The 25,466-nt window shown below is 46.0% G+C and overlaps 1 protein-coding gene across 1 annotated transcript in view; it reads left to right on the top strand.

Moving 5' to 3' along the window:
• The window catches only part of svep1 (sushi, von Willebrand factor type A, EGF and pentraxin domain containing 1), a 206,251-nt gene that overhangs the window by 106,033 nt on the left and 74,752 nt on the right, over positions 1-25,466 (top strand). The window contains exons 29-37 of the mRNA XM_078215305.1: positions 3,287-3,410; positions 3,621-3,791; positions 4,540-4,713; positions 7,612-7,731; positions 10,019-10,195; positions 13,964-14,048; positions 16,841-17,032; positions 18,291-18,458; positions 23,554-24,226. Coding sequence (XP_078071431.1) covers positions 3,287-3,410; positions 3,621-3,791; positions 4,540-4,713; positions 7,612-7,731; positions 10,019-10,195; positions 13,964-14,048; positions 16,841-17,032; positions 18,291-18,458; positions 23,554-24,226 — 1,884 coding nt within the window. The remainder of the gene's footprint in view (positions 1-3,286; positions 3,411-3,620; positions 3,792-4,539; positions 4,714-7,611; positions 7,732-10,018; positions 10,196-13,963; positions 14,049-16,840; positions 17,033-18,290; positions 18,459-23,553; positions 24,227-25,466) is intronic.

Below are 25,466 nucleotides of genomic sequence, written 5' to 3'. Positions count from 1 at the left end.
TTATTACCCCTCATAATGAAATTGAATTTCCAGTTAATGGCTGGAAGGATGACAGGACAAAGATTTCATATTTTCAAACATTTACTGTAACAAACAGACCAAAAGCACTATTGATCAAACATTATCTTTATGGGCAATTTATATTTTAAACGACAGGATGGAATTTATTTTTAGCATAACTAAGAAAGCATACTTCACAGGTACTCTATGCTGGCCTTTGAATAGACATTTAGATCTCCTTGAATCAGTCCAAAATGGCTCCTGGGGTTTACTTCCGTTCTTTTCTTGTCTCAGCCTAATAACGTTTAACCCCAGACTGTCCTTCACAGTGAGAGTATTACCGGAGATTTATCCTTCCTCTAGCACAAGCAAGATTGAATCTTGCACCTTCATTTTAATCATGTATTTGGTCTTTACAACCAAAGATTTACAACCTGTGCTTCCACCCTCATTCTGGCTAGGTGAGCCATTGAGACTTTCAACTTCTAAGTGTTCTCTCTCTCCTGGACTCTAGCATGCTAACATGTCTCTGATGTTCAGTCGTATTTTAGTGTTTTTTACACAGAGGGTGGTGGGTGCCTGGAACTCGCTGCAGGGGGAGGTAGTGGAAGCAGATATGATAGTGACTTTTAAGGGGCATCTTGACAAATACATGAAAAGGATAGAAATAGAGGGACATGGTCCCCGGAAGGGTTTTAGTTCAGTCGGGCAGCATGGTCGGTGCAGGCTTGGAGGGCCGAAGGGCCTGTTCCTGTACTATAATTTTCTTTGTTCTTTGAAAGCTTGTAACCCAATATCACATTGTCTTCCTCTGTACCCTTCCCATCCCAAGGCCATCTCAATAGCAGCAGGAATCACATGGGCCTTGTATCCAGGTAGAGTTGCTGATTAGCTGTCCTTAAGAGCCCAACCCTCTTTCATCTTGGAACTAAATGGACAATTTAAAACATAACTGTACACAAGCTAACATTCTCAACACTTTTCTGGGACTTGGGGATATCCTGGACCCCCTTTAATCTTTTAACAATCAAATCACCCAGGCTGGCTGTCAGGCAGACTTTAGAACATGACCTTTCATTTTACCTTAAATTAAATAGATAGTCCCAAAACATATCAATCATAAAAAACCTCCTGATTGTAACCGCTGGTATCATTGATCCCCAGCAGTTTGGTCCTATGGAAGTGTGGTTGGATTAAGTCTGTATTTCTTCACCAAAGTAAGCAGACCTTTAGTCCCATGTGTTTTATTGACTGTGCCTGCATGTTAGCAGGAGCCTAGCACATCTCCAGCTCCTGACACTCAGTTTAAAATACCAAAGAGGACAAGCAAAGGTCATTCTCCTGAAACAGGTCCCAAGACATTAAAATCAACATAGGTACAATTAGATAGGCCCAAATAGAAAGAAATTCTTACTGGAATGTGTCTATATTATCTCCAGCAAGCACTTAGGAAGGTGAATAGTTTGTTACAAAGGGATTGGAGTGTAAGAGATTTTTTACTATAATTATACAGAGCGTGGGTGAGACCATAGATTAGATCTCTTAAACTCAGAAATGCCACATTTACCCTAGAGGGAGAGCAATGAAGGTTCACTAGACTGGTTCCTGGGATGAGAGGATAGTCCAGTGAGGAGAGATTGAGTAGACTAGCCCTACATTCTCTGGAGTTTAGAAGAAAGAGACTTCTCATTGAAGCATATAAAATGATCTTAAATGCCAGAATTTTACTGGCCTGCCCGCCATGGGAATCGGAGTGGGTGAGGGACGGACAATGGAAAGGTCTGCTGACCTCAGGCAGGATTTTGTGGTTTTGGGACGAGCGACGCTGGAAAATCCCACCCAAGGAGTGGAGTTGAGGTTGAAGATCAGCCATTATCTCATTGAATGGCAGAGTAAGCTTGAAGGGCTGAATGGCCTTTTCCAGCTCCTATTTCTAATGTTCTTACATTCTTATCCAAAGGTCTTTTCCTGCCTTTCTTTTGATTTTGATTAGATTTATTATTGTCACATGTATTTACAGTGAAAAGTATTGTTTCTTGCGTGCTATACAGATAAAGCATACCGTTCATAGAGAAGGAAAGGAGAGGGTGCAGAATGTAGTGTTACAGTCATAGCTAGGGTGTAGAGAAAGATCAACTTGATGTGAGGCAGGTCCATTCAAATGTCTGACAGCAGCAGGGAAGAAGCTGTTCTTGAGTCGGTTGGTACGTCTCCTCAGACTTCGGTATCTTTTCCCCGAAGGAAGAAGGTGGAATAGAGAATGTCCGGGGTGCATGGGGTCCTTAATTATGCTGGCTGCTTTTCTGAGGCAGCAGTAAGTGTAGACAGTGTTGTAGAATCATAGAACCCCTACAGTTTAGAAGGAGGCCATTCAGCCTATCAAGTTTGTACCGACCACAATCCCACCCAGGCCCTATTTCCGTAACCCCACACATTTACCCTGCTAATCCCCCTGACACTAAGGGGCAATTTAGCATGGCCAATCCACCTAACCCGCACATCTTTGGACTGTGGGAGGAAACCGGAGCACCCAGAGGAAACCCACGCAGACACGGGGAGAACGTGCAAACTCCACATAGACAGTGACCGAGGCTGGAATTGAATCGGGGTCCCTGGCACTGTGAGGCAGCAGTGCTAACCACTGTGCCAATGTGCTACCGTGTCAATGGATGGGAGGCTGGTTTGAGTGATGGACTTTCATTAAATTGTGGAAAAATTATCAATAAGATAACGAAAAAGAATAAAGGTTTCTGTTGGGGAGCTTTCTATGTGCAAATTGGCTGCTGTGTTTCCTACAAGGCAATTGTGAATATTATAGAATCCCTACAGTGCAGAAGGAGGCCATTCAGCCCATCGAGTCTGCACCCCAACAATCCCACCCAGCCCCTATCCCCATAACCCTACATATTTACCCCGCTAATCCCTCTAACCTACACATGCCGGGACACTAAGGGTCAATCAACCTAACCCGCACTAATCTTTGGACTGTGGGAGGAAACTGGAGCACCCGGAGGAAACCCACGCAGACATGGGGAGAACATGCAAACTCCACATAGACAGTCACCCAAGCCGGGAATCGAACCCAGGTCCCTGGAGCTGTGAGGCAGCAGTGCTAACCGCTGTGCCACCGTGCTGGTATATCCCCCCGGACATGGGTTCTGTCTCTATCTGCTGAAACTAACGGAGTTGAGGGTAACCTGGGGGACAGGTGAGCAGTATGCATGGCTTACCAGCCAACTGAAGGAAAGTTTAATTCCTTTTTAACTTCTTTTTTCTTCATTTTCAGGTCAAGTTACTGGCCACAGCATGTTCCGACAACCTTAAAAAAGGCAATGTTTTGGCTTGGCCTGACTTTCTGTCCGGAATTGTCGGAAGAGTAAAGAAAGATCCCAAGAGTGTTTTCTGTGCTGGTAATATCACCTTGTTAATATACATACCTGGAGAGCCATGTTTTCACAGCTGACAGTGGGTTAACTCACTTGTTCCCCTCCAACCCCATTCTTCATCTCGTTCAGCTCTAACGAGCTAACCCTGATGTATAACATTCTCCCTCCCCTTGAGGTTATGATAAGCAGCGAAGGATTTAATGCCTCTACTTGTGTTCTTCTTTGAAAATTTAGATTGCCCTGTCTTGGAAGGATCTCAGCCGAGTCTCCTGGTATCTAGTTCTGATGTGAAGCCAGGGTCAAGAGTCGAGCTGTCTTGTGAATTGGGTTACCATCTTGTTGGAGACAGCGTGCGGCACTGTCGGAACCTCGGTGCTTGGAGCAATCCAATACCCTCCTGTGAAAGTAAGTTGTCACGTGCTCCAACTCTGCACTGTCCTTGTGACTGTAACATGAGAAGCTTCAGAACTGGTTTGCTTGGGAAATACAACACCTGAGTGTGGAACTCCGATATAAGGAAGAAAGACTTGCATTTATGTGGCGCCTTTCACAATTTCAGGGTGTTTCACAACCAACATTGGTTATGTATGTTGGGGGATGCCCCTCTTGAGAGAACAGGTGTGACCTAGAACTCTTGTGCTTACTGTGCTCAGAGAATAGACGTGTTAATAAATGGTTCCAGTTAGTTTACTTCCACTTACCTCGTGGTCTTTTATTAGCCTCTATATCAGACCTCAAACATAGTAATATTCTTTGAAGTGTAGTCACTGCTGTAATGTAGGAAACACTGCAGCCAATTTTCACACAGCAAGATCCCAAAAGCAACAATGACTAGGTAATCTGTTGCAGTGGTGTTGGTTGGGAGATAATCATTGGGCCAAGAAAGTTCCCCGTTCATCCAAGTAGTGACATGGGACCTTCTACATCCACCTGAGAGGGAAGTTGGGCCCTGGTTTAATGTCTTATTTGAAAGACGGCATCTTCAACACTGCAGCACCCCCATCAGTATTGCACTGGAAGGGTAAGTCATGGTTGCGTCTTCAAGTGTCAGGAGTACGGTGCTTTAGTTTCTGCATGGGACGAGTGCGGCCGGAAAATCCCGCCCCCTGGTGTAAATTTCCTCTTCCTTCTGTTTTACTGTGTGGGTTTTCAGGGATTAACTGTGGCTCGCCTCCTGCCCTGGACAATGGGAGCTTTCTCGCTGAAGACTACCTCTTTGGCAGCGCTGCGTCCTATCAGTGCAACAATGGTTACTATCTCTTGGGGGATTACAAACTCTTTTGTGCTGTGGATGGAAATTGGACCGGTGTTGTGCCTGTCTGCCTTGGTAAGTCAAAAATAAAATTAAATCCCAAAATATTTTTGAATTGATACCAAGTATCTGAATTAAATTTCATCTTAGTTGAAATGTGCTGCAAAAAAATGAAATACTTGCATTGCTATAGCGCCTTCCATGGTGTCAGGGTATCAAAAAGGGCTTTAGAGCCAGTGAGGTGCTTCTGAGGTGTAGTCACTGATAAAATGTAGAAACTATGGGAGCCAATTTGTGCACAGCAAGCTCCCAGACCATCGTTATATCGATTAAAGGATTAAATATTGGCACAGGACATGAGAGGTTATCGCCACCCATCCCACCCCCCCGCTTGTTCTTTGTTCCGTGGAGTCATAGACTGCCTACAGAAAGAGGCCATTGTGCCCATCAAGTCTGCACCCCACTCAGGCCCTCCTCTTCGCCCTGTCCCCATAATCCTGCACATTTACCATGGCTATTCCATCTAATGTACCCTTCTTTTTGACACTAAGGGGCAATTTAGCATGGCCAATCCACCTAACCTGCTCATCTTTGGACTGTGGGAGGAAACCGGAGGAAAACTACGCAGACACGGGGAGAATGTGCAGACGCCACAAGGACAGTGACCCAAGCCGGGAATCGAACCAGGGTCCTGGCGCTGTGAGGCAGCAGTGCTAACCACTGTGCTACTGTGCCACCTCATCCACCCGAGAGAGCAGATAAGGCCCCGATTTAGCATCTCATCCAAAATACGATACCTCTGACAGTGCAGCACGCCCTCAGTACTGTACTGCACTGTAATGATGTGGAGCTGCCAGCATTGGACTGGGGTGGGCGCAGTAAGAAGTCTCACAACACCAGGTTAAAGTCCAACAGGTTTATTTGGTATCACGAGCTATTGGAGCCCTGCTCCTTCATCAGGTGAGTCTTAATTAGGACTCACTTGATGAAGGAGCAACACTCCAAAAGCTCGCGATACCAAATAAACCTGTTGGACTTTAACCTGGTGTTGTGAGACTTCTTTCAGTACTGCACTGGAAGTGTTAGTTTTGTTGTACACTTGAAACCCAGGAAGGATGAAAGTGGAACCCACTGTGTCACAACTGAATAAGAATGTGGACTTTGCCGGTAGCATTTGTGCTGCTGTTTGTATCGGCTTCTCAGTATTAGAGGCTATGGAAGATCTTTCAATGCAAATATTTATGTAAATAGCACACATTTGCAAACTTGCAATGGTGATTTTGCAATCTCTTCCTGGCTACTTCAATAGCTGCGAATGGCGGAGGGCATGATTGTAGTTTAAATAAATCATGATATATGAGCTGCAAGTGCACGTCATTCATTAAAGAATTATCAGGAAAGATTGCATAGTCTGAGGCCCTTTAAACAAGCAGGACTGAGGAGTGAGCTGATAGGTTTGTAAATCCGAATTGGGTCATTAGGTCCAGATGTAGAGAAGATGTTCGATTTGCGAAATCTCAGGATTATAAATATATGATGAGGAGATGCCGGCATTGGAATGCGGTGGGCACAGTAAGAAGTCTTGCTGCAACAACAGGTTAAAGTTCAATAGGCTTATTTAGAATCAAGAGCTTTTGGAGCGCTGCTCCTTCATCAGGTGAGTGGAGATAAACTCACCTGATGAGGGAGCAGCGCTCCGAAAGCTCGTGATTCCAAATAAGCCTTTTATAGTTTATCTATTAGTCACAAGTAGACTTACATTCACACTGCAATAAAGTTACTGTGAAAATCCTCCAGTCACCACACTTGGTCGCCTGTTTGGGTACACTGAGGGAGAATTTAGCATGGCCAATTCACCTAATCTACACGTCTTTCGGACTGTGGGAGGAAACCGGAGCACCCGGGCAAAGAGAGAAAACTCCACACAGACAATGACCCAAGCCAAGAATTGAACCCGGGTCCCTGGCGCTGTGAGGCAACAGTGCTAACCACTGTGCCGCCCTGTTGGACTTTAACCTGGTGTTGTGAGAATTCTTACTGTAAATATAAGATAGGCACTAATATTGAATTCAGGAGAAATGTCTTCACCCAGAGGGCAAGAGAATGTGGAACTCATGACCACACTGAATGGTTGAGGTGAACAACATTGATGCATTCAAGCGGAAGTTTGATAAACACACAAGGGAGGGAGGAATAGAAGGATATGTTGACAGGTTGAGGTGAAGTAGGATAAAAGGAGACTCATGTGTTGCAGAAACACTGATATAATCAGCTAAACTGTCTGTTACTGGGTTGTAAATTCAATGTATGTTAATGTGAATTCATCATAGTTGCACCTGGGGTCAGGGTGGGGGCGTAAAACAGCACAACATTAACCATATTTAACAGGGCATAGACCGCAGCCAATCAGCAGAGACATTCAGGGCCTTTTTGATATAGGTGTCCCTGGTGGCTGCCTGATTCGAGCACAGGCTTCACCTAAATATTGAAATAATGCTTCTGTACCTAATTCAGTCACTCACTCCTAACTATAGCCCAACGGGATCAAGGAAGAGATCTAGATTAAAAGGGAACACATCCATCAGAATTTCTGTTTGAACTTTTTCAACTGTCTTTTGGTAATTCTACATCAAACTTTTTTATATTAATGTCACAATGTTTGCACTCTTGTTGTTTCCTGTGTGTACCAGACCCGGCGTGTATCTTTAAAAAAAATTTTCATGAGGTGTGAGTGCCAGTATTTATTGCCCATCTCTAATTGCCCTTGAGAAGATGATGGTGAGCTGCCATCTTGAATTATTGCAGTCCCTGCAGCGTAGGTACAGCCACAGTGTTGTTAGGGAGGGAGTTCCAGGATTTTGACCCAGTGACAGTGAAGGATCAGTGATGTACCATACCGTGCATATACCATACTCTGTGTGTATCATATACTCACACTCGCTCACTAAATTTAATGTTCTCTGTTGTTTCTAGATCTCGATGAATGTGCATTAGGGTCAGACTGTGACACAAGGTCAGAATGCATCAATACCGTTGGGTCATACACTTGCACCTGCAGGCCCCCGTACACTGGTGATGGGAAGAACTGCACTGGTATGTGTTATCAGGCTGCATTTATTGCCCATCCTAAATTTTCCTGAGGGCATTAAGAGTTCGCTCTGGAGAGTGGGATTGGAGTCAGTTTATATAAGGAGTGGCAGGTTCCCTTCCCAGAAGGACATTATTGAACCAGTTGGTTTTTAATGACAATATGGCAACTTTTGGACTTATTTTATCAGGTGCCGCCCATCGATCACTGAGTTTAAATAATTCAATTCAATTGGCGGAATAAGTTCATAACATATAAGGAGCAGAATTAGGCCATTCGGCCCATTGAGTCTGCTCGGCCATTCGATCATAGCTGATGTGCTCCTCATCCCCATTTTCCTGCCTTCTCCTATAACCCTTCAACCCATTATCAATTAAAAATCTGTCTAACTCCTCCTTAAATTTACTCTGTCCCAGCATCCACCACACTTTGGGGTAGCGAATTCCACAGATTCACAACCGTTTGGGAGTAGTTTCTCCTCAACTCTGTTTTAAATTTGCTACCCCTTATCCTAAGACTATGACCTCTCGTCCTAGAGTGCCCCACAAGAGGAAGCATCTGCTCCATGTCTACTTTATCCATACCTTTTCTTCCACTCCCGATCTTTGAATAACACATCCTAGCTGTAACTACAAGGCTACTATCATCATGATACAATTCACAGCAAAGTATGGTCAAAGTTCATGAAGTGACAGTTTATTTTCTGCGCAGGACATTATTTTACATTAAACAGCGGGAGAAAAAGACAGAATTCTCAGCCACTGTACAAACCTGTGTTAATTGAATGGGCTGGGAGGTGATAGGAATTCAGAATGCATGAATGAATGGATATGTTATCATAGAAATCATAGAAACCCTACAGTACAGAAAGAGGCCATTCGGCCCATTGAGTCTGCACCGACCACAATCCCACCCAGGCCCTACCCCCATATCCCTACATATTTACCCACTAATCCCTCTAACCTACACATCTCAGGACACTAAGGGCAATTTTTAGCATGGCCAATCAACCTAACCCTCACACCTTTGGACTGTGGGAGGAAACCGGAGCACCCGGAGGAAACCCACACAGACACGAGGAGAATGTGCAAACTCCACACAGACAGTGACCCAAGCCGGGAATCGAACCCAGGTCCCTGGAGCTGTGAAGCAGCAGTGCTAACCACTGTGCTACCGTGCCGCCCATGGGGATTAGTTCACTACCAGATACACTGTAATATCATTTTTATTTCATAGAGGCCACAATTCATTTTCAAAATGGCCAAACAGTGAGTCAAAAAGTAATTTCTTACTTAGTTCCCCCATAGTCCAGCAGCTTGTTAGTAGCGCATGAAGAGTTAATACCATGTAAAAACTTCTAATGTGGAACTCGCTACCCGAGACTGGTTGAGGTGAAGGGGACAGGTGTATTTAAGGGAACAGGTGTATTTAAGGGAAAACTAAGTACATGAGCAAGGAAGGGCTAGAAGGATATTTTGATCGATTGGGAGGCTTTTTAAATTATTCTTTCCTGGGATGTGGGCATTGCTGGCATGACCAGCTTTTGTTGCCCATCCCTGATTGCTCTTGAACCGTTTTTTAAAGTTTATTTATTAGTGTCACAAGTAGGCTTACATTAACACTGCAATGAAGTTACTGTGAAAATCCTCTCGTCGCCACACTCCGGCGCCTGTTCGGTACACTGAGGGAGAATTTAGCACGGCCAATGCACCTAACCAGCACGTCTTTCAGACTGTGGGAGGAAACCGGAGCAGCCGCAGGCAACCGACGCAGGCACGGGGGAGAGCGTGCAGATTCCGCACAGACAGTGACCCAAGCCGGAAATCAAACCCGGGTCCCTGGCGCTGGTGAGGCTGAATGGCTTGTTCAGCCATTTCAGAGAGTAGTTAAATGTCAACCGCATTGCTGTGGGTCTGGGGTCACATGTAGGCCAGACCGGGTAAAGACGGCAGGTTTCCCTCCCCTAAAGAACATTAGTGAACCAGATGGTTTTTTCAACAATAGTTTCATGGTCACCTTTACTGAGACTAGCTTTATATTCCTGATTTATTAATTGAATTTAAATTCTGCCAGTTGCCGTGGTGGGATTTGAACCCATGTCCCTAGAGCATCAGCCTGAGTCTCTGTATTGCTAGTGCAGGGACATTACCACCATGCCAGCATCTCCTCCTAAGGGTGGGAGGAGGCTTGTATGGAGCATATATGCCAGCAGTTGAGCCTGTTCCCTCACTGTAAATTCTATGTGATTCTGTGTAGCATTAGCTTAATGACTTTGTTTCTCCCCTTGCTCAGATCCAGTTACGTGTAAAGATCCTGGGAAACCAGCTCATGGCTTGGCCCAGGGCAGTGTGCACTTTGTTGGTGGTCAGGTGACTTTCTCTTGTGAGGATGGATACCAGTTGAATGGTACTCAGACTGTCACATGTTTAGACGATGGATTGTGGAGTGACACGATGCCTCACTGCCAAGGTGTGTAACAAGCTGTCATCCATAAAGACACTGGAGAAGGTGCAAAAAATGATTCGGAAGGCTAATACCAGAACGGCGAGCGTGCAACTACCAGGAAAGTCCAACAGGCTAGGGTCCTTTTCTAAGAAATGAGTTTTTAAAGTTTATTTATAAGTGTCACAAGTAAGGCTTACATTAACACTGCAATGAAGTTACTGTGAAAATCCCCTAGTCGCCACTCTCGGCGCCTGTTCGGGTACACTGAGGGAGAATTTAGCACGGCCAACGCACCTAACCAGCACGTCTTTCGGACTGTGAGAGGAAACCCATGCAGACACATGGAGAATGTGCAGACTCTGCACAGACAGTGGCCCAAAGCTGGGAATCAAACCCGGGTCCCTGGCGCTGTGAGGCAGTAGTGCTAACCACTGTGCCACCATGCCGCCCAGGAGAAGCCATAGAGTGATCTGATAGAGCTCTTTAAAATAACAAAGGGGTTTGATAGAATAGCGTTTCCCTTGAGGAGGGTGGTGTAAACTAGGGGATATCAATATAAGACATTCAATAATCAAACCAATCGGGAATGCAGGAGAAATGTCTTTATTCAGGGAGTGGTGAGAATGTGGAACTCACCACAGAGAGAGGTTGAGATGAATAGTACGGATAAACTTAATGGGGAGTGAGATAAACGCAAGTGGGAGAAAGGGATAGAATCATAAAAATGTACAGCACTGAAGGAGCCTCTCTAACAGTGCAGTCATGTATAGATCCACATCCCTGCTTTTTCTCTGAAATCCTGTAGTCTTTTATTCCCAGTTACCTGTCCAAGCCCCTTGTAAAATGATTTATAAAATTAGCTTCCACCTTTTTCTATTCAAGCGTTCCAGATCCTGACAATTCTGAGTGAGAAAATCCTCCTCCTCTCCCCAAGTAAGGGATACAGCCTCACACACCCCCATGTCCACCTTGGAACCGAACGCTGACTTGACTGTGACTATGGTGTGCTGAGCAGCATCCTCATCGATGCCCACAAAAGGCATAGCCTTGGGAATAAAATTGTCATCTTGTCCTTTTCACTTCAATTCTGGCACTTCTTACTCACCCTCACTGAGGTTTGCTGACAGGAATTTCAATGCCATAAATGTTTCCTTGCTCAGGATAAACTATGTGGTCCTCTCTCACTACTCATCGAACTGCATCAGCGTCATTGGGCCCACTGGTCTATGTCTCTCCCCAACATCATCTCCATCCTGCTCAGGAGAATTCCCTCACTTAGGCCAAAACGGGGATGTGGGACTAAGCACGGCTGCTACTTCAGGGAGCCAGCATGGACCTGATGGACCTAATGGCCTCCTTCAGCACTGTACGTTTTTGTGATTCTCTGTAAATCCAGAGGCAGGGATAACGGGGGTGGGAAGTGGGTTGAGGGGGAAGGGGAGGAACCAAAATGACAATCCTGTGATGTGATGATTGCAGAAAAAATATGGAAGGTAAATGCAGGTACATGAAATCCAGCAGGTGGCCTTCTTACTGCCCTTATCCGTGCCTACCTGCCCTGTTTGAAACTTTAGGGGAGGCAGTGGAGGGTGCAAGTGACTCGCCCACCATTGGGGGCATAGGAGCCTTGAGTGAGTTGTCCATTAACCACTTAAGTTGCTTCATTCCATCACTGCCACTATTTTACCTTGGGCAGGGGAAGCCTCACACTGAGTAGATGGCCCAGTTGCTTTAGCTGCATTGACTTGTGTTGTGCAAGTGGATGGCATGGTAATCGTTCTTTGGCTGTCTCCTGCGCCCATAGGAAGCATCCCCCACCCAAGATCATGCGATGAAGTGAGATGAATTGCATACTTGCCTTTATCAATCAGAGGTCATGATGGAGTTGTATAGAACTTTGGTGTGGCCACAGCTGGAGAACTTGTGCAGTTCTGGTCGCCACATTATAGGAAGGATGTGAACGTACTGGAGGGAGTGAGGGGAGATTCACCAGGATGCTACCTGGGGTGGAACATTTAAGTTATGAAGAGAGGTTGGGTAGGCTTGGGTTGTTTTCTCTGGAGCAGAGAAGACTGAGGGGCAACCTGATTGAGGTGTTCAAGATTATGAGGGGCATGGACAGGGTGGATAGGGAGCAGCTGTTCCCCTTAGTTGAAGGGTCAGTAACGAGGGGACACAAGTTAAAAGTGAGGGTTGGGAGGTTTAGGGGGGACTTTTTTACTCAGAGGGTGGTGATGGTCTGGAATACGCTACCTGGGAGGGTGGTGGAGGCGGGATGCCTCACATCCTTTAAAAAGTACCTGGATGAGTACTTGGCACACCATAACATTCAAGACTATGGGCCAAATGCTGGCATGTGGGATTAGGTGGGCAGGTCAGGGCAGTTGATGAGCCGAGGGGCCTCTTCTGCACTGTAGTAATCTGTGATTCTGTGAAATGTTAGGCTGCCATCTGTCCGCACTGATGTTGCTTGAATATTTCCAGCATTTTCCGTTTTGATTAAACTCAATGTTTCCTTCAGAAGGCTGCAGAATGCCTGGTGAAATGACTGGAAGCTCAGGCTTGTGGACTGAACTGGGAGTGTTTGTTAATGGAGTCACAAAGAGGCTCCCCCCCGTATCCGGAGCCAATACAGCTTTTACCCTGGGCTTAGCTTTAGCAAGAAAATGCAGCAAGAAAAAGCATGCAAGTTGTGCAGAGAAAGTAAATCCCTAAATTAAACACACTCTGGAGAAATGTAACAGTTATCAAAGAAGTCATAGAACCCCTACAGTGCTAAAGGAGGCCATTTGGTCCATCGACTCTGCACCAGCTCTCTGACATGGCATTCCACCCAGGCCCTATTCCCATAACCCCATGTATTTACCCCATTAATTCCCATAACCCCCTCATCTTGGGACACTAAGGGCAATTTAGCTTGGCCAATCCATCTAACCCGTACATCTTTGGACTGTGGGAGGAAACTGGAGTACCCGGAAGAAACCCACGCAGACACAGGGAGAATGTGCAAACTCCACACAGACAGTGACCCGAGGCCGGAATTGAACTCGGGTCCCTGGCGCTGTGAGGTAGCAGTGCCGCCCTGTTACAGTTGCTGTTTATGTCCCCATCATCCAGACATATTTATCTGTTTATAGTTAGGATCAAATTATGGATGTTAACTGAGCAAACTGCTTGAAAAGGGGGGAGAATTTGGTCTTCATTGAAAGCATAATAAGGGCAATAGTGAATCAACGTTGCATTTTACACCACTCTGCATTGGAGGGAGAGGCGGCAGTGTGTAAGAGAAGTTGCAGATTCACGATCGCTCATTCCACACTTTCAATGAAGACCTATTTCCCTTACCCCCGCCCAGTTTGCTGTTCTACTTCCTGCATTTTCTTTTCATTCATTTGTGGGACATGGGTGTCGCTGGCTGGCCAGCATTTATTGCCCATCCCTAGTTGCTCTTGAGAAGGTGGTGGTGAGCTGCCTTCTTGAATCGTTGCAGTCCACGTGCTGTGGGTTGACCCACAATGCCGTTAGAGAGAGAATTCCAGGATTTTGACCCAGCGACTGCAAAGGAACGGCCGATATATTTCCAAGTCAGGACTGTGAATAGCTTGGAGGGGAACTTGCAGATGGTGGTGTTCCCATGTATCTGCTGCCCTTGTCCTTCTAGATGGAAGTGGTCATGGGTTTGGAAGGTGCTGTCTAAGGATCGCTGGTGAATTGCTATTTCAATATCACACACTCTAATTTATAATTTTTCCATTATTGCTTGTTTATAACAATGTGATTTCCTCCCCCCAGCACGATCGTGTGGGGTACCTGACACTCCAGCAAACGGTACAAATGAAGGGACTGACTTCACCTTTGGTGGGATGGTGATGTACAGGTACAAAAAGGTCTTTTCAAAGGGTTTCCTCTTCTTTCCTTCCGCTGCTGAGTCACCAACTGAGTCTTTGAATTCAATAGGGATCGGGGAGAAAACTCTCCACTGGCTGGAGTCATGCCAAGCACAAAGGAAGATGGCTCTAGTGGCTGGAGACCAATGACATCAGCCACAAGAGTTCCTCTGGGGAATGTCCCAGGCCTAACCAGCTTCAGCTGCTTCAATAATGCCCTTCCTGTAAGATCAGAAGTGATGGAAAATCCCAGGAATTGTGCTTCACAGTCATATTGTTAAATCTGGAGTCGGTGTCAGAGGTAGTCTGATAAGGGACCCATGTTTAATAGCTTGGACAGTTCTCATTTTGAATGTCAACTGCTGAACATACAATTTTTTCCCAAGAACTTCACAGTCAATGTTTTCTGCCTTCTCTCCCAGCTCATGAGAACAGGGCCATTTGATTCTTGTCTCCTTACATCTCGCTAGAAGGCTCAACCCAAGCCCCATAACTGGTCTGAAACTGCAGCAGAATTTATTTAAAGTTGTAAAGTTGTTTATTTGTTAGTGTCACAAGCAGGCTTACATTAACACCACGGTGAAGTTACTGTGAAATTTCCCCTAGTCGCCACACTCCGGTGCCTGTTCAGGTCAATGCACCTAACCAGCACGTCTTTCAGACTGTGGGAGGAAACCAGAGCACCCGGAGGAAACTCAGCAGACACGGGGAGAACGTGCAGACTCCGCACAGATAGATTGAACCCGGGTCCCTGCCACTGTGATGCAGCAGTGCTAACCACTGTGCCACCATGTCGCCCTGACATTTAACTGGATGAATTCTCCTCCCTCCACAACCCTGGCATGATTCAGTTTGAAGCATGACTTGGCAATATGTTTCTTTCTGTACGTTGTTGCTTGTTAATTTTCTACACTACTGAAGTGAACTTGACCGCCCCTTGCTGGGGTCTGGTTCCACATGGACTGCACCAGCTCAAACACCTCACCCGAGTGGTCATCATTCCCTGATGTCAAGTGGTAGTTCACCTCTGACCAGGAGGGAGGTGGGGATGGCGGTGCGGTGCATCACAGGCCAGCTCAATCTTGTCACATGCTGCCTGTGTGCCATGCATGTCAGGAGCAGCATCTACCAGTAACTCGAGCCAAATTCATACGCAACACCAGTGAAGCCATTGGCTGCACGTCCGCTATTGCCTCAGCTAAGAGTGAGGAAACTCCACAGGAGACAGTCATCAGACTAGGGACCTTATTATCCAGGACACTTGGCTTGCTATCATCAGGAGAATTCTTTATTACATCTTATCTGAAAGCACTCCAATTGGAGTCTGGATTCCTTTTGATTTCAGACACTTGAGCCAATAATCTAATCTGTAGATCCTGTAACAGCGACATGTCCTATTGATGCACAGATCAGCTAGATAGTCAATATCTTTTCCCAAAGGTAGGGGAGTCTAAAACTAGAGCGCATAGGTTTAAGGTGAGAGAGGAGAGATACAAAAGGGTCCAGAGGGGCAATTTTTTCACACAAAAGGTGGTGAGTGTCTGGAACAAGCTGCCAGGGTAGTAGCAGAGGCGGGTACAATTTTGTCTGTTAAAAAGCATTTAGACAGTTACATGGGTAAGATGGGTATAGAGGGATATGGGCCAAACGCGGACAGTTGGGACCAGCTTAGTCATTTAAAAAAAGGGGCAGCATGGACAAGTTGGGCTGAAGGGCCTGTTTCCATGCTGTAAACCTCTATGAATCTATGACTCTATTATCATAAATTAATTATTCATATTCTGGGCACTAATGCACCATCAATTTGCCCCCCTGCTCAATCCTCTTCTTCAATGATGTGGTTTACACGTGTCCATATTTCAGCCCCCATTTTGCTTTGCTGATTTTTTTGGTATTAAAACATATTGAGCATGTATGTGAAGAAAGCCATGTTGATGTTTTCCAGGCACTCTTAGATTATGCTGTAATTCTTACAGTTAGCCATTCTTAGATGTTCTTATATTCTTCATACATTTAATCAATTTTAAGGTGCTTGTTTTAAATGCTAACTTTGGTTTCCAAAACTACTTGATCTCAAAGGCAAAGTTGAGATGCAATGTGGAACTCGCACCAGACTACTAGGGGTGGTTGAGATGAATAGCATTAGCGCATCTAAAGGGAAGCTAAACGCATGAGAACGAAAGGATATGCTGATGGGGTGGGCTGAGGAGGGGCAAGAAGAGGCTTGTGTGAAGATGAGGGGGTGATCTCATTGAAATTTACAGAATATTTAAAGGCCTGAGTAGAGTGGACGTGGGGAAGATGTTTCCATTAGTGGGAGAGACTAGGATCCGAGGGCACAGCCTCAGAGTAAAGGGACAGCACTTTAGAATCGAGGTGAGGAGGAATTTCCTCAGCCAGAGGGTGGTGAATCGGTGGAATTCATTGCCACAGAGGGCTGTGGGGGTCAGGTCATTGAGTGTATTCAAGACAGGGATAGATAGATTCTTGACTGGTAAGGGGATCAAAGGTTACGGGGAAAAGGTGGGAGAATGGGGTTGAGAAACTTATCAGCCATGATTGAATGGCGGAGCAGACTCGATGGGCCAAATGGCCCAATTCTGCTTCTATACCTTTTGGTCTTGTGGTCCAAGCACAAACACTGAAATAGAGCGGTTAGGCTGAATGACCAGTTTCTGTGCTGTAAAGTTCTCTGTAATTCCGTATCACGTTTTCCAAAGTTTTTTTTTAATGTATCCTTCCCTGCAGAGAGAATAAATGCCACTTTTCTTCCTTTTTATAGTTGCAATAAGGGATATGTGTTGTCTGGAGCAGCAGAAATCTCTTGTTTAGCAAATGGTAGTTGGAGTCATGAGACACCTACTTGTGAACCTCTGATGTGCCCTACCCCACAGGATATCAACAGTGGGAGATACGACTTGAATGGGATCACTTACCTCTCTACAGTTTCATATACCTGCGACAGTGGCTATCAGTAAGTTAACCGGTACGGTGAACGGTAACTTTGCTTATTTCCGGCTTTGGTGGAGTGGCCCTACCTCCGTGACCTCCTCCAGTACCACAACCCTCTGAGATTGCTGCGCTCCTCCAACTCAGGCACCTAGTGTGTTCCTGATCTTAATCACTCCAACTTCATCACCTCTCAGTAACTCTCTCCTTCCCCCCTTTAAAATGCTTCTTAAAATCTACCCCATCCACCACGCTTTTGATCACCTTTCCTAATATCTCCATATAGTGTTCAGCATCTGCTCTTTGGAGGTGCATTGGGATAGTTTATGACATTAAAGGGGCTATTGTTACAACAGAGGTTAATCCCCTTTACCTCGCTTCATAATCTGGTAAAAATGTTTGGGAAGGTGTTAACTGTTCTACATTAACTTTTAGAGATTCATTAATATACAAACCTGTCACTTGTTTTAAGTGGATAATTAACAAGTTATTTTACTTAACCAACCGGAACTTTAACTAAATAAGTAACATACTAATTAAAGGAACGTTCAACTGAAATGCTGTTCAAATAAACACAAGGATCATTCAGTACCAAAACAGTAATAACAGAATTTTAGTCACTCTCAAAAAATATATACAACCAGGACTGATGGCATTTCGAAAGCTTTGGAGTTTTTTCTGGTGATTTCTCTGTCTGTAAGGTCTTCGGGATTTGATATCCTGTTGTTAGATAGATGGAGAACTCTCTTCAGAGAAAGTTCTTTAGCTGGCAGGGTGGAAAACCGCTTTAGAGATGGCCTTCTGTTCTGGCTAGCTCTCAGTTGAACTCAATTGAACTGAACTGAACTTCAGTCAGGCAGTTGAGTTCCTATTTATATTCCTGATGATCAATCCATTCCCTGTACCTGGATTGGCCTGAGGTTGACAACAACAGCAAATTCAAATTTGACAGGCTCCCGATCGCTGAGTGTCTTCTTTAAACTCATAGGCTGACAAAATGTAAAAACCTGCAAAGCCTGTTACCAAGACAACCCTGATGTTTTGGTCTCTGCAACAAATGTTGCCATTTGTGTACTCTGTATGCCTGCATTTTAAACATCTCAACATTGAACCCAAAACCAGCTTTTTAAAGGGACCATGCATGGTTGTTCTCCTTCTAGTATTTTACATTCTTTACATCTTTACAAACTCAACTTCACAACACTATATAGATGCACATTGAATCTATCAACATCAGATGTTGCACTTGCAGCTCCTTTTTAACCTCTTTTGAATCCCTAAAGGTTGCGGGGATCGTCCACATTAACCTGTAACAGCACCGGCCAATGGAATGGCACTGTGCCAGCATGTGAGATCATATCCTGTGGACCTCCCCCATTACTTCCCAATTCTTTCATCATCGGAGACAACTTCACCTTTGAAAACTCCATTTCCTACGGCTGCAAGGAAGGGTAAGACATTTTGCTGCATCTTTTGAAAACATTATCTTGGCCCGTATCAGCAAGGTTAGCAGTTCAGAACAGGAGGAGCCATTCAGCCCCTTGAGCCTGTTCCCCTATTCACTTACATCATGGTTGATCTGTATCTCAACTCCTCCATCTCAAAATATATTTAGGCAATAGTTCATAATTTACAATAAAAGCAAAATACTGCTGATGCAGGAATCTGAAACAACAGAAAATGCTGGAAAATCTCAGCAGGTCTTACAGCAACTGTGGGGAGAGAATAGAGCCAACATTTTGAGCCTGGATGACCCTTCGTCAGAGCTGATGAAGAATCATCTAGACTCTCTCCCTACAGATGCTGTCGGGTCCATAATTTATACATGATCATAGAATCATACAGTACAGAAGATGCCCTTTGGTCCATCGAGTCTGCACTGACACATGAGAAACACCTGACCTCCCACCTAATCCCATTTACCAGCACTTGGCCCATAGCCTTTGATGTTATGTTGTGCCAATGCTCATCTAGGTACTTTTCAAAGATCCTAATTATTTACACATTTGTCATTGGGCAAAAAGGTAATGTTGATTGAATAATGTTTTATCTGAAAAATGTTTTATCAGTTATAACAGAGAGAATGCCAAGACTTTCTCGTCTCTCCTTCCAGGTTCCTAGATTAGTACAGACAGTGACCCAAGCCAGGAATTGAACCCGGGTCCCTGGCGCTGTGAGGTAGCAGTGCTAACCACTGTGTCACCCATAGCCAGCAACTCGAGCCAAATTCATACCTAATACCAGTGAAGCCATTGGCTGAGTGAGTTGTCCAGCCTTGGCTACCTGTCCCTCACACAGGTTTAAATATTAGCAAAGCATTGACAGACTGGCTATCTATTCTATTGAAAAAAGAAGGTTGAGGGGTGATCTGATAAGAGATGTTTAAAATTCTGAAAGGTTGTGATAGAGAATGCTTCATGTTATGGGAAAGTGCATTGATTAGAGGCCATTGATAAAAGATAGTCACCAAGAAATCCAATAGGGAATTCAGAAGAAATGTCTTTACCTAAAGAGCGGTGAGAGTGGAACTCGCTACCACAGGGAGTGGTTGAAATGAATGGTATGGATAGGTTTAAGGGGAAACTAAACAAGCATGTGAGAAGAGAAAGAATAGAAAATTACAATGTTAGATTTAGATGAGATAAGATAGGAGAATCCCAACAGTGCAGAAGAAGGCCATTTGGCCCATCGAGTCTGCACCGACCACAAATCCCACCCAAGCCCTATCCCCATAACCCCACATATTTGATCTGCTAGTCCCTCTGACGCTAAGGGGCAATTTAGCATGGCCAATCCACCTAACCCGCACATCTTCGGACAGTGGGAGGAAACCAGAGCACCCGGAGGAAACCCACGCAGACACGGGGATAATGTGCAAACTCCACACAGACAGTGATCCAAGCTGGGAATCGAACCCGGGTCCCTGGCGCTGTGAGGCAGCAGTGCGAACCACTGTGCCACCCATAGCCAGCAACTCAAGCCAAATTCATACCCAATACCAGTGAAGCCATTGGCTGCACATCCGCCGGAGAAAGCTTGTGTGGAGCTTAAACATTAGTAAGGACTGTCAGGGCCAAATTGCCTGTTTCTATGCCGTTATATCCTGCATAAAGCATTGCCTTATAAAAACCCATTGATCTTAAAATTGTCACCCAGTGTCCACAGCCTTTTTGGAGGAGATTGTATTCCAGATATGTGAAGAAATGCTTCCTGATTCCCTTCCTAAATGACCAGGCTCCAATTTTAAGGTTATACTCCTTGTTCACAGTTCCCCCATCAGAGGAAATATCTCTGTATCTGCCCCAGTGAATCCTTCAAACATTTTACACATCGCAGTCCCCTCAGTCTCCCATACTCAAACCAATACATCCCAGGGGTTAACGTCCTGTACTCATTGTTCAACTCACTCAGGCCCACAACTCACAAAGTCATGTATTAACCTAGGAAGTTGGAAGGAGAGAGGAGGGAAGCTTCCCATTCTCTCAGTTTTAACTGATAAAATATTATTTAAACAACATTATCATCTTGCAACAATGACAAATGCGTAAATAACTGGGACCATGTATAAATTGTGGACTATTGCCTGAATATATTTTGAAAAATTATAATCTGCAATTTTTTTGCAAGTATATGGTTGGATTGCTAATCATAGAATACCTACAGTGCAGAAGGAGGCCATTCAGCCCATTGAGCCTGCACCGACCACAACCCCACCCAGGCCCGTAACCCCACATGTTTACCCTGCTAATCCCCTTGACACCGAGGGGCAATTTATCATGGCCAATCCACCGAACCCGTACATCTTTGGAGTGTGGGAGGAAACTGGAGCACACGGAGGAAACCCACAGAGACATGGGGAGAACGTGCAAACTCCACACTGACAGTCACCCAAGGCCAAGATTGAACATGGGACCCTGGCACTGAGGCAACAGTGCTAACCACTGTGCCACCGTGCCATTTGGCAGTGGTCTCACTGCATCAAACCAAGGGACTGTCTGAGCTGGAGGCTCCACAGTGCAACAACAGGTGCAACACAGTGCAACAACAGCGAACAGAAGGCCTCAACCGCAACCACATCCAATGCTGCAGAGAAGTTTCCCTCTCCATCCCAAGATATCCCAACCAACTCCAGGAGTCTTCAGTGTAACCCTTCCGTGTCAGTCAGTAGGGGAGCTTCCATGTGTCAAGTTCTCTCTGGGCCCCTGACCTGCCTCTGCAAGCCCCCACCTCCCGGTTGAGTTGCCGAGGTTGCAGAGCTGCCAGCTCTCTGGTTGGGCCAGTAGCACTGGGACCCCACCCACTGTCCATAATAGGATAACTAAGATAGAGCAAGCTGATTAGGAAACCACCTTTGGGAAGTTTGCAGACTGAAATGGGTTCTGAAGGGGGGGGGGGGGGGGTCCCGGAATCTGTGATAAAATCCAGCCCATGAACTCTGTTTCCCTCTCTACAGAGAGAATTTTAAAATTGAGGCATTGCTGGACTGGACACTAATCTGGGAGAGCACAGGGGTGTTGGAGGAATGGGACTTGGTGTGAGCGAGGGGACAAAGTAGCAGGGTTTTCAGTGAGCTTGAGTTGATGTATAGACACTACTGAAATGGTCCAGTTGCTCTGAAATGGCTGGTCACCTCTGACAGGAGTAAGAGTTTTAACAACACCTGCAGGCTGCAGGCTGTCCTGTCTGGAGACAGGGTGCAGAGTAGATTTACTAGGATGTTGCCTGGTATGGTGGGAAAATCGTATGAGGAAAAGCTGAGGGGCTTGAGGTTGTTTTCGTTAGAGAGAAGGTTAAGAGGTGACTTAATAGAGGCATACAAGATGATCAGAGGATTAGATAGGGTGGATAGTGAGAGCCTTTTTCCTCGGATGGTGTTGGCTAGCACGAGGGGACGTAGCTTTAAATTGAGGGGTGAGAGATATAGGACAGATGTTAGAGGTAGGTTCTTTACTCAGAGTAGTAAGGGCGTGGAATGCCCTGCCTGCAGCAGTGGTGGACTCGTCAACATTGAGAGCATTCAAATGGTTATTGGATAAACATATGGATGATATTGGAATAGTGTGGATTAGAGGGGCTTTAGATTGGTACCACTGGTCGGCGCAACATCGAGGGCCGAAGGGCCTGTACTGCGCTGTAATGTTCTATGTTCTAATACACATCTCTTTAACCTGTGCTTAATGCTCCCTCCACTCACATTGTCTGTATCTTTAAGATCTGGTTGGTTGTAGGGATTCACATTCTAATCAGTATTCTGTAACTTGACTTTGTGTCTCTTTGTGCCCTGTTTGAGAGCACATTTCCACTCCATCTGACGAAGGAGCAGCGCTCCGAAAGCTAATGGTATTTGCTACCAAATAAACCTGTTGGACTTTAACCTGGTGTTGTTAAAACTCTTACTGCGTTCACCCCAGTCCAACGCCGGCATCTCCACATCATGACCTCTGACAGGGCAGCTCTCTCTCAGTGCTGACAGCGAGAGCATCAGCCTGGATTTTGGGTTCAAACCCCTAGATTGTGACTAAAAACCCACAGCGTTCAGAGGCGTGATGGCTACCCACTGAGACACAGCTAGCACCCATTACCAGCTGATTTTTGCCTTCTTTGGCCAATATATGTGACCGGTCATTTCAAAGCAACTGGACCATTTCATTGGTGCCTATACATCAACTCAAGCTCACTGAAAATCCTGCTACCTCGTCCCCTAACTCACACCAAGTCCCATTCCTCCAGCACCCCGTGTTCTGCCAGATTAGTGCCCAGTCCAGCAGTGCCTTGATTTTGCAATTCTCAACCTTATTTTCAAATCCCTCCATGTCCTCACCCTCCCTATCTCTGTAATCTCCTCCAGCCCTACAACCCTCTGAGATCCCTGCACTCCTTCAATTCTGGCCTCTTGTGCCTGCTCGATTTTTCTTTATCGCTCCACCATTGGCGGCCACACGTTGAGTTGTCTGGGCTGAAAACTTTGGAGTTCTCTCCCTGCACTTCTCTGTCTCATCTTCCTTTTACAAACGCTTGTTAAAACCCGCCTCTTTGACCAAGCTTTCGGACACCTGACCAATGTGACTCAGTGTTAAATTTTGAATGATAACACTGTGAAGCACCTTGGGATGCTTCACTATTTGAAAGGTGCTATATAAATGTCAGGTGGTGTTGTTCCCCTAGTGGTAGCAGACTGATTTGCAGGCGGCGCGGTGGCACAGTGGTTAGCACTTTGTCTCACAGCGCCAGGGACCCGGGTTCGATTCCTGGCTTGGGTCACTGTCTGTGCAGAGTCTGCACGTTCTCCTCATGTCTGTGTGGGTTTCCTCCGGGTGCTCCAGTTTCCTCCCGCACTCCAAAGATGTGTGAGTTAGGTGGATTGGCCATGCTAAATTGATCCTAGTGTCAGGGGATTAGCAGGGTAAATATGTAGGGTTACAGGAATACGGCCTGGGTTGGATTGTGGTTGGTGCAGACTCGATGGGCCGAATGACCTCTCTCTGCACTGTAGGGATTTTAAGATTCCACTGTAACCTATTTTCTGGTCTCTCTCTCTCTTTGCAGCTATACTTTGATAGGTTCAGAGAGTAAGGAGTGCCTGTCCAGTGGGGAGTGGAGTCCAAGTGCACCGCAGTGCGTTCCTCTGTCCTGTGGCCCAGCTCCTAATATTGACCACGCCCTCCCGGAAACCGGCCACCAACTCTACGGAGATATTGCCATCTATTACTGCACAGACGGGTACAGCATCTCGGGCAACTCACAGCTGGTCTGCAACTCCCAAGGAACCTGGGCTCCACCCGAGGGTCAGGCTGTGCCACACTGTGTGGCCAACTTCTGCCAGAAGCCACCCTTTGCCCCCTATGCTATCCTGGAGACCATTGGCAAGGAGAAGTTCACCGCCGGCTCCCAGGTCACCTACAAGTGCGCGGAGGGCTTCGTGCTGAACACATCGGCCTCCATCGAGTGCTTTCGGGGAGGCCAGTGGAAGCCCTCTCCATTCAGCATTCAGTGCATCCCTGTGCGCTGCGGGGAGCCGCCCATCATCGAGCGGGGCCACGTCAGTGGAGCCAACTACAGCTTCGGTGCCATCGTGGCGTACACTTGCAACACTGGCTTTTACGTCAAAGGGGATAAGAAACGAACGTGCCAGGCAGACGGAGAATGGAGCGGACAGCTACCCAGTTGTCAGCCAGTGTCGTGTGGAGATCCTCTCCGTGTTGCAAATGGGAATGTCGAAGTAGGTGATCAGAAACCCCAAACCTAGTTACAAAGAGACTGGAGTATAAGGAGCAGCGAAGGCTTGCTTCAATTGTATGGACACTTTGCTAGTCCCCACTTGGGGCGGGATTTTCCACCTCCGCTTTCCCCAAAGCTGGAAAATCCCATCCGAGGTCAACGGACCTTTGCATGGTCCACGTCCCGCCCGCTCCAATTCCCGTGGCAGGCAGGACGAGAAAATTCCGCTCCTGGAGTATTGTGTGCCGTTTCGGTCTTTCCCTTGGGAAGGATATTATTGCCATGGTGGGAGTGCAGCAAAGGTTCACCAGACTTGTTCCTAGCATGGCAGGACTGTCTTATGACGGTGGCACAGTGGTTAGCACTGCTGCCTCACAGCGCCAGGGACCCGGGTTCAATTCCAGCCTCGGGTCACTGTCTGTGTGGAGTTTGCACATTCTCCCTGTGTCTGCGTGGGTTTCCTCCGGGTGCTCCAGTTTCCTCCCACAGTCCGAAGGTGTGCGGATTAGATGGATTGGCCATGCTAAATTGCCCCAGGGGAACTAGCTGGAGTATAAGGAGTAGCGAAGGCTAAATGCAAGGGATTACGGGGATAGGACCTGGGTGGGATTGTGGTCAGTGCAGTCTCGATGGGCCGAATGGCCCTCTTCTGCACTGTAGGATTCTATGATTCTATGAAACTGGGCCTCTCTGTTTCAAAGAATGAAAGGTGATCTCATTGAAACCTACAAAATATTTAAAGGGACATTCAGCGTAGAAACAGGTAAGATGTTTCCCCTGGTTGGGGCAACTAGAACCAGATTTCAAAATAAGGGGGAAGTTACTTAAGACCAAGATGAGGAGAATTTGTTTTTACCCAGAGGGTTGTGAATCTTTGGAATTCTCAACCCCAGAGGACTAATCCTTAACGAATACGCCCAATGTGTTCCAATTAAACCAATCCCACAGACAAAAGACCCTTTTCACAGGTTTAACACAGCAAAGACTAGTGCTCACGTGATACTGGACTTGAGCCCTTTGGATGAAGTCTGCAGTTCTCTGGATAGACTCAGAACAGTTTGAAGTCAGGACAGCTTCCCAAAACACCAGGGGCTCCAGGCAAGCCACCAACAGTCAATTTCCCCCCTTCAGAAAGGCAAGACCTAGTTTTCAGCTAACCAGCAGAATTTCCAAAATTCCTCCAAAGGAGGGAGAGAGAGACTTCTTTTAAGCTTGCTGTTCCTTCTAAAACACAACTCTAA

This window comes from Mustelus asterias, chromosome 6 (genome assembly GCF_964213995.1).
Source record: "Mustelus asterias chromosome 6, sMusAst1.hap1.1, whole genome shotgun sequence".
NCBI lineage: Eukaryota > Metazoa > Chordata > Chondrichthyes > Carcharhiniformes > Triakidae > Mustelus > Mustelus asterias.
The sequence above is the reverse complement of the archived record's forward strand: the minus strand, read 5'-3'. Positions and strand labels throughout refer to the sequence as shown.